Raw genomic sequence first — 9,815 nt, 5'->3', positions numbered from 1 at the left:
AATGCGGAAATATGGAGGAAGTAAATAAATATTAGTTGAAGGAAAATTATAATTGTGTAAAATTATATGTAATCATATAAAGAATTATACACGATTTTATATTTTTCTATATAATTTTTTATGGTTATATATAATTATATATCATAATATATATGATATATATATATAGGACATTTTTTTCTGGATTACTTAGTAAACATCAACTAATAGTAACATTACATCAATTTTTACAGTTTCCCACTCAACAATATAAGTATAATATAAAACATGTATTGTATATAACAGTTATATATAACTGTTAATATAATTAAATTATGGAATGGAAAATTATAACATTGTTATGATGTTACTTGGTATTGTTGGTTGGTGTTTGTTAACTACCAGGAATAAGAAGATACCTGAATCGAAATTCAGACTGATATTCATAACCCAGGTAAAATAGAAAATAATGACGCTAAAATAATGAAAAAATAATCGAAAAGTGAGTTTTCACAGTCATTTTCTCATCAATTTGACGTTATCGTGATATTCTGTTCTATTTGTGAGAATCCACATTATTATTATTTCAATAAATTATTATAGCTTTGTGAAATCTCTCTGGCTAAAGACTCATAAATTCGTAATCAATTTTGTTCCCAATCAAAGATTGCAATTAATTTGCAGCTGAAATGTTCGTGAGAAAAATAAACGAAAATGCGAACAATCGGTTTCTAATTGCATAAATAATCATGCCCGAATGTAGCAAGGTGGCTCGTAAAGACGTTCGAGCGGGTTTAACGAGGCGAAGACAAAGTGTGGCTCGTAAGGAGTAATATCAGCCTTATTTAGTATAAATGTAAATAAATCAGACCGTTTTACTTTCTTTACGAACGCAGGAAAGACGCGTGTAAGAGCGTCGGGGCGTCGTAAGGATGTGTGGACACCCGGTGTGATACTTAAAAACGTCCAATTAAAAGCTTACTTCCACGTGCGTAACGCGCACGCGGTGTTGGGTTCGCTGTATGCTTTACTTTTATTACAGGCCGGCTGTAGAGATTATAAATCAACGTGCTACTTTTCTCTTTTCTCTCTCTCCCTCTTTCTCTTTCTCTCTTGATAAATAAATGATTACATATTCGTTCGCATACACGTGCGTATAAACGTTTATATATATACAGTATATGTATGGAAAACAAATATATTCGTCGATGAAAATATTTTTGATTACACTCGACAAACTTCGTATTATAAGTTCCATCCTTTCTGAATTTGAATTTTTTTTATTTATGTTTATGTATTGAAAAAGAAAATGACAATAAAAAATTATTTAGCTATAGTTCAAGAAATAGACTATATTTTAATTTTTGCAAATTAATAATACAAAGTATGAAAATAAAACAACAGAACATATTTTTTATTATAATTTCTGATTTTTATGATTCTTTTCTGACTGTCAGAAAAATTAAAATTTCTTTTAAATGTCACATTAGGTCTTTTAACAATTTCAAAATAAAGAATTTCACACACGCACGCACGCACACACACACACACACACAAAACGAAAGAATAGAAATAGTCTCTATCTTTCGACAGAGGGAGTTAAAACACATATCTTATTCATACACTCATGCAAGATTGCCATATACATCACCTCAAAATAAAAAATTAGCTTCAACAGAAATGATTTTCAAGACATTTTCTTTTCGCATCACGAAAGCTCCAAATATCAAATTCTCTTTTGTTTTATATATTGGAAATTAGGATTATTTCAATTTTAATTGTTATATTTGTGATCAGCGCTACAAAATTAACTAGAATTGGCGGTTTAGATACAAGATACAATTTTTATATTGACTGGTGTTACTAATTATTCAGAAAGGAGGGAGGCGATAAGTAGAAAGTGAAAGACCTTTTTTAGATTCTATTCGCCGCCGATGCGACGCAGCGATCAGTTCGGTCATCGATGCGCCAATTATTTCACGATTAAATCGTTGAAATCCTTTAATCATTTCACGATTAAATCGTGAAATCCTTTATTCATTTCATGATTAAAGGGATCGGTGGCGTGCGCGAGTGTATTTCGCGCATCGCGTCGGTGTATTTTGCGCATCGAGCTTTAATCCTCTTAGCTGCATACCCGATGCTTCATCGATCGAGGATTCGCGACCAGTTTTCAGATTTAATTTGTCTAATGAGACGACGGCTTATTTTTCTCGGTGTGCTCATCGAGTTGATTAGGCCTTCCCGTTAGTGCGCAAGAAGTGCGCATGCCGCAGTCGTTTCGGCGCCTTTGGTATGGATGCGCGTGTGCACAAACGCGCGGGACGATCGATGAATTAATAATTGATAACGCCATACGTTTCGAGCAAACGGCAACCTTGATTCGTGTGAGAAAGGTATAGAGCTCGTTGTTCCATTACTCATCACGAGTCCTGTGCGCGGTAAGCAAAAATTACGTCTAATTGGCGCTACATTTAGACGACTTTCCCCTCACATGAGGGAATAAAGCAATTTTTCTTAGCTAATTTGTCGGCAAGATATGCACAACGGGGCGAGGTTGACGGCCAGGAAGGAAGAAAGTATAGCGCGATTAGGTATCATTTTTATTTTTATTTTACCTTTCTTTTTTCCTATTCTTTTCTCGTGTTTATATAACAAACGTTCCCTCTTTGCGCCACATGATTATAAATAAATCCGTAAATGTAAACACAATTGTTCTTGGAGCAGTAGCTTACATATAATCATAGCATATAAAATTATGAAAGTAGTTTAGTTGTTACATATATAACTGTCGGAAACCGAAAGTGTTATCGGTTAACGAGGTACGTGTCTGCGCTCGATCTGGTGGTATTTGAGCCTGGTAGGAAATAATGTTGCAAGATCGCACGCATGATTATGTACATAATCCACACCCAGAATGCGAATCCCAGAAATGCGAACGGGCTGTAGCTGTGTGAAGGAAAATATTCTTAAAGCACCTGGTTTGATTTAACGACACGTAACATGCAATGGAAGCATTATACGTAAGTTTTCAAGTACTTGAAAATCCATGTTGCGAATATGCCGAGCATCACAACCAAGAGGAAGGTGTAACTGGCCAAGGGTCGTAAACTTAAACGGGCCGGCAGCCGTTCCTCGCAGCCGCTGGTGAATCCGTACGGCGTTCGTTTCGGCAACTTGACGACCGTGGTCGGCGGCACGAGCAGTTGCCGACAAACAGTGCCGAAGAAGCTCCGTCTGCTGTACAGCGCGGTTATGTCGTGCTGATACTACGGGCGAATTATGAATTATAGTCAAGAACTTATGTATGATTGCACGTTTAGTCGTTTTTTTAAAGGTCACACTTGACAATTTCACCGGCAAAATATCGACTTCATTCTACAAAGTTTACATTTGACTATACAGAATTATTATATATAAGGTGTCCAATTTTAATGGAAACAATGGGATATCTTGAGAACGAATTAACAAAACAAAAATAGTTCAGACAAAGATTATATATAGGGTTTTGAGGGACATAAGTGACCTTAACTTCGTTCTATATTCAATAATTGAAGGTCATTTCAAGGTCAACTTCACTTTTAAAAATTGAATCATGTATTTTTTTTTTTTAAACACAAATCGATTCCTCTGTTTTTTCTGCATATAAAAATACTAGAGTTAGATTATCGAAAAACGAATGTGAGATATTTCACTTTTTAATTTGATATTTTTCAGTTTAAAATATGAAATATCTCGTAAAGTATTCATTTTTCGATAATATCACGTTAGCATTTTTGTACATAGAATAGCAAGTGGGATCGATTGCTGTGAGTAAATATAGAGGAATTAGAAAAAAATGCATTGCATAGCATTTCACTGAAAAGAGATGTGAAAATTTTGGAGAAAAATTTGTATAGATCTTTTGGTTAGATTTTCCGCTAAATATGATAAAACAAAATAGTGTGCGTTCATTGCACTCACATTTAAATCGCACTTACATTTACGCAAGATCTATGTGCACAAGAAACACGAAAAAAGCAGAGTAATTATGTTAAACTATCGCATAACAATGTCGTATCACGCTTCCAGGCGCTCAAGTGATTAGGAATACGCGTGTGCGATACCTTGTGATTGATGTAGCAGCACAGCTTGTAGAAATTTCTAACGAGAAAGGCGCACTCGTACGTCCGTACCGGCTGCAACTCCGGGTCGCCCATGTACTCGATGTACCGGCACGTTTGCCTACCCTCTTGCAGCGGCACAAAAACACCCGGTTTACTCGAATCGAGGCTAGGTTCCGTCTGAACATCATTCGCGTCTGATTAATGGAGAACTCCGCGAGACGTACCCTTTGTAAACGACCCGAAATGGAAATAAGCCGTACCTGTGACTGTTGGCAGAAGGAAGTCGACAAAATGCTGTCGTGATATTCTTGATCCGCCACTATAGCGACTTGCGGAATGTCCTCGAGTTTGATCTGCAACAGTAGTCGTAGTCGCGTGTGAAACCGTTTAAGACACAGAGAAAGAGAAATGCGGACCAGCATTGATAAGAGATCTATTCACTTGAAATATATCTATGAGCTGCTGTTGGGCATTGACCAGGAACACAGGAACGCGTCGTCGCTCTTCTATACCGATGTCGTCCAAGGAATAATCGTCGCAAGAGAAGAACTCCAACATAGAAAAGAAAAGAGGCCTCCCTTTCCTCCTGTTTTCCAGAGCCTCGATCAAACTGGTCGCCGTTAGATGCGCTTGCTTAATGGTGCTCAAAAACCATACAATCTGTAACATATATGCTCTCAACGAGTCCATCTCGAGTGGATCCATCGATTAAAACCGGTAAGTAGTAGCCGATTCAATTCGAATGAAAAAGTGATTGACACCTGTGAAGTGATGGCCGATGAAAACATAGGCACGTATTGATAAGTCGGACCTTCCAATTCGAGAATTTGTTGTCTGACAATCGAGGTCCACTGATTGGTAGATAACCGGCCTCTGCTTAAGCCTACGTCGTCCATGCAGCTCTCCACCTCGGATATCATTTTTGCTAAATGCGGCTGCGAAAATACCTGCGTAATAGCGAATACATACCGTGATAAAGTCGAGCAAATAGATGTATCTTCAAGTATGAGAGAGAGAGAATTATATTGTCGTGAGAGATGAGCATACTTTTGTGACTCTGAATAACATCAAAGCATTCTTGGGCGCTACCAGATCAGTCCTCATGAATCGTGGGAGCAATTGTTGGAATATAGCCGTATACGCCAACAGATTGTTAGCAACGAAAGCGATCCACCTGTCGATATCGTGGATTTTGCCTCTTTCTTCCTCCTCTGCTTTACTGTAAGCGTTAAAGGAAATTCTTTAATTGCGGGGTCAAAGGATAGCCTTTGAGGGTGACGTGAATAAAGCATATACCCTTCTTTAGTATATGTTATTCCTGGAACATATCTCCACGGCTGGACGAAGCTTAACCAAGCTTCCAGTATTAATCTAAACGAACTGTCCAATGGCCAATGATATATAGCTTTTCGCAGAAATGTATATATCTTTCCCTGAACCGAGGGAAGAATTATTCTGGCGGAGAGGATACAATAAGAAAATAACATTAAGAAGAAACATAGTAGCAAAAGGTAGCGGAATGTAAGATATATTTGAAATGCCTCGGTACCTTTTCAACTCATCCATCGCGCTCTTGTCTCCGGTAGCGCTATTTGTAAATTCATGTAGTGTTTTTATGAACGCTCGCACAAGGCGTATATGTTCTCCAGAATGTACACTATGCTGAAATTAGAAATTGTTTTCACGTATGTCGTATTTCACTCTGGATTTCATTCGTTGCACGAAGGGACTTACTCGTCGTGGCATCGATGCCATAAATGCCACACTTAATGGAGAAGTCAGCTGTTCATCTTCCGTGTACTCCAGCCAAAAGTCTAGAAAAACCTGCACCACAGTCTCACTTCTCCACACTTGGGGTAAGCACTGTTGTTGCGACACTCCCGCCCCAGGACTCATCGATCCTGGCGATAATATGGACGTTCTCAAAAGTCTTGGAGTTTGTAATCTATGACAATCTCTGATTGAAATTTAGGACGTATAAATATATAACGTACTTTATATTTGACTTGTGTTTTGCGACAAATTGTATCCCCTTACCTCTTGTATTCCGGTGACTGAGTCAATTTTCTCGGAGGAGTTTTCTTGACATACGGCCCAATCACTGGTAGAACTGCAGTATTGTCTCTCGGAAGAAAATGATATAAATAGCAGTGCGCTAACTGAACATACACGGTTTCCCAATTTACCCATACATTCTCTCGTTGTAGAAGTTGCAGCCAAGGATTGGTCAAATGGTATGCGAAATGAAAAATGTAATATTCAAAGGGATATGTGCCAACATTAAGGAACATTTCTCATTAATAAAGTACCGTTATATGTATAGCATGGTAAATATACAATATCTAGTAAAGGATACTCATGGATAAAACTGATGGGACACGTGTTCCTTGATCATCTTTGATCTTGTCAAGATAAAATGGTGATATTACAGCTTCCTCTAACAAGGAGCGTATTTTTGACTGAAAAGAGAAATATTAAGAAATTTGTAAGAATAAAAACTATAACATATCTAAACACATACATATATATATATATATATATATATATACACATATTCAGCATAAAACAAACTATTAGACTTACTGGAAGATATGACACTGGGAAATTATATTTCAGGTAACAGTCTGGAAGTAGTTTGTAGCACAAAGAGAACATCGGCCCTTGAGGGCCGAGAAAATTGCAGAGAGCTTCATACTCTTGTGGGTTTCTCTGGAGTGTAACATTACGTAGACCCCATCCGATATTGTCCGTTATTCCAAATAAAGAATCTATCAGCAGAGGAAAAACAAGTTGCAGCTCAGTTGTGCTCGACTCATCTATCAGTATAGCCAGATCCTTGCATCGTTCCACTAACGGTGCATTTAAGTATCTTTGTGCTCTGATCTAAAAGATAAAACATAATATGAAGTGAGCTCCTTTTGTATACCTTCTTAAATCACACGAGGGGGCTTGTTTTGCTTTGGAGGTTATCTCTCAAAGTATGAAACAGTGTTCACATATTTTATAATATATATAAAGTAAATAAATTTATAGGGAACGCGCACCGTAGCAACGTCCGTAGAAACAGCCATTGTCCAAAGTTTTCACGTTTGAGTAGATCATAAAAAAATAATATTTATAAAACTATTCAAAGATTTATAATCATTGAATTTAACTGAAAGCAGATGTCGTTCAAGTAGTGGCCCGGTATAATGCCGGGTTTCCAGTGGCGATATTCCAGAGCCTTCATCAGTTTATTTGCTGAAAAAAACTTCTCATTAAATTTATTTAACTAAGCAATAAATATTAATTTTGAGCGAAATTAAAACAAATATATACACAATATTACAAACACGGAGATATGACTTATTTTTTATTTTTCTTATTAATGCTTTATCTATCAGTTCAGCTAAAAAAGATGTTTCTTATTAATGCTTTATCTATCAGTTCAGCTAAAAAAGATGTACATTAATAGAAAGTATTAGGTGGTAAACTTAGTTCCTGCGGCTCACAGTTAGATGACGTTAGTTGTAGATGTAATTTATTTTGACATCTGAAACTGGCTGCATTTTAGAGGTTAGACATTTGTCAATAAAATTCAGTGCGAAGAGATTCATTTAAGCGAGCAGTGCTATTTTTTCTTTTGATTAAATATGGAACGCGATAAGTTGTTTTTTTGACATGTGCTGCTTCATTACTTTGACTTGAAAAAAAACTGCAACTGCAGCTCATAAATTGCTTTTCGAAGCTTATGGCAATTATGCTCCATCGGAAAGAACATGCCAAGTATGGTTTCAGCGATTTAAGATTGGTGATTTTGATGTCAATGATAAAGAACGCTCAGGCCAACCGAAAAAGTTTAAAGACAAAAGTCGCAAGACCGATTTGCAGGCATTATTGGACAAAAACGCTACTCAAACGCTCCAAGAATTGTCTGCAGCATTAAATGTTACTCCGATGGCTGTTTCCAAACATCTACATGCAATGGGAAAAATTCAAAACGAGGGAAAATGGGTACCACACGAATTAACCGCAAATGCCATTGCGAATCGCTTAAACATCTCTATTTCTCTGCTCGCCAGGCAGAAAAAGAAGAGTTTTTTGTGGCGCATAGTGACTGGCGATGAAAAATGGATATACTTCGATAATCCTAAACGAAGAAAATTATGGGTAGACCCTGGCCAACTATCAACATCCACACCAAAGAGAAATATTCATGGCCACAAAGCAATGCTTTGCATTTGGTGGGATATGCACGGCGTCGTTTATTATGAGCTATTGAGACCGAACGAAAGTATCACGGGGGATCAATATCAATCACAATTAAACCGTCTGAATGAAGCATTGTTGGAAAAAAGGCCAGCAATAGCCAGCAATCGACGTAAGGTCATGCTTTTGCACGACAACGCTCGACCACACGTTGTCAAAGCCGTCAAAGAAACACTGATGCAGCTCGAGTGGGAAGTTCTCCCGCACCCAGCGTATTCACCAGACTTAGCTCCTTCGGAATATTACTTGTTCCGGTCGATGCAGCACGGCTTGGTGGATACACACTTCAGAAATTACGAGGATGTGCGAAAATGGATAGACGAATGGATTGCATCAAAAGACCAATCGTTCTATCGTCGCGGAATCTACGCGTTGCCCGAAAGATGGGAAAAATGTATAGCTAGCGAGGGAAAATACTTCGATTAATGTATTTTTTGCTTTTGATGTCGAAATAAATGAGTTTTTTAAACAAAAAAACCGCAGGAACTAAGTTTACCACCTAATAATATATAAATATATATAAATATAAATAAATAAATAAATAAATATATATATATATATATATTTGTTATACAAAATTATGTATTGCGAAAAAAACGAACCTAAATTTGTCAATAATTACAATTTCGTTAAAAATATTCATACTTTAACTTTTCAAGGTTCCAGTGACAGCTACACTCATATAGATTGCAAAAAATGTTTATATGTTTATTTCGAGTAATTAGAACATGCAATCAATACGTCTGATTAAACGCATATTTCGCGATACGGTTTGTGCGTTGATCTTTAGTTCATATAATTTTTAATACAATGATTTATAAAAATTTGGAATATTATTTCAAACATGAATAATATCCATGTAAAACCCCAAGCTCTGTAGCTTTAATAGTTTTTTCTTATTTTAATTCCCAAAAATCAGCTTGAAAATAGATATCTAGATTAAAATATTCCCTTAACACATATAAAATAAATATAAAAAGTGTCATCTTCAGCGAATATTTCAGCTTCCGAATGATCAATCGTTTTCTAATTTTACAGATGTAGGTAATATTTTCACCAATATGCAGCTAAAATTTAAAAGGATTCTTAAGAAAATGATTTGACGTATCAATTATCTTAAAAGCAAAGAAGAGAATAGGAGAGGTCATGGACCGGATACGAAGTACCTTTATGTTCATAAAACACGAACAATACAATAAATTACATAGCTAATGTTCGTAAATTTTTTTAGTTAATAATACGTTATTTTCTTTCTCTTTCTCTTGGTTTGCGTATTTGATATGCACATCTTTGTGCATATCAATATTTCGTACATATTTAAATTTAAATTTATCTTGGCTACAGGAAATCATGTGCTTTTGAAGTCGCTGTCAAGTTCAGAACGCCAAGATGGCGTTCAGATTATAGATTAGAGATTCTTAAGAAAATGATTTGACGTATCAATTATCTTAAAAGCAAAGAAGAGAATAGGAGAGGTCATGG

The 9,815-nt window shown here is 36.4% G+C and overlaps 1 protein-coding gene across 1 annotated transcript; it reads right to left on the bottom strand.

Annotated features, from left to right (window-relative positions):
• Positions 1–2,607: 2,607 nt before the first annotated feature.
• Positions 2,608–7,325, bottom strand: LOC106747048 (sphingomyelin phosphodiesterase 4). The gene is made up of 14 exons (XM_014624290.1): positions 7,130–7,325; positions 6,669–6,968; positions 6,442–6,544; positions 6,123–6,354; positions 5,820–6,030; positions 5,635–5,747; positions 5,382–5,540; positions 5,133–5,304; positions 4,847–5,032; positions 4,527–4,745; positions 4,346–4,438; positions 4,086–4,262; positions 3,019–3,248; positions 2,608–2,928 (listed from the first exon to the last, which is right to left on the bottom strand). The coding sequence occupies exons 1-14, from the start codon at positions 7,154–7,156 to the stop codon at positions 2,787–2,789; spliced, it is 2,364 nt and encodes a 787-aa protein (XP_014479776.1). The 5' UTR covers positions 7,157–7,325; the 3' UTR covers positions 2,608–2,786.
• Between the last annotated feature and the right edge of the window lie 2,490 nt (positions 7,326–9,815).

The sequence above is a fragment of the Dinoponera quadriceps genome, unplaced genomic scaffold, assembly GCF_001313825.1.
Source record: "Dinoponera quadriceps isolate SergipeBrazil2010 unplaced genomic scaffold, ASM131382v1 scaffold2110, whole genome shotgun sequence".
NCBI lineage: Eukaryota > Metazoa > Arthropoda > Insecta > Hymenoptera > Formicidae > Dinoponera > Dinoponera quadriceps.
The sequence above is the reverse complement of the archived record's forward strand: the minus strand, read 5'-3'. Positions and strand labels throughout refer to the sequence as shown.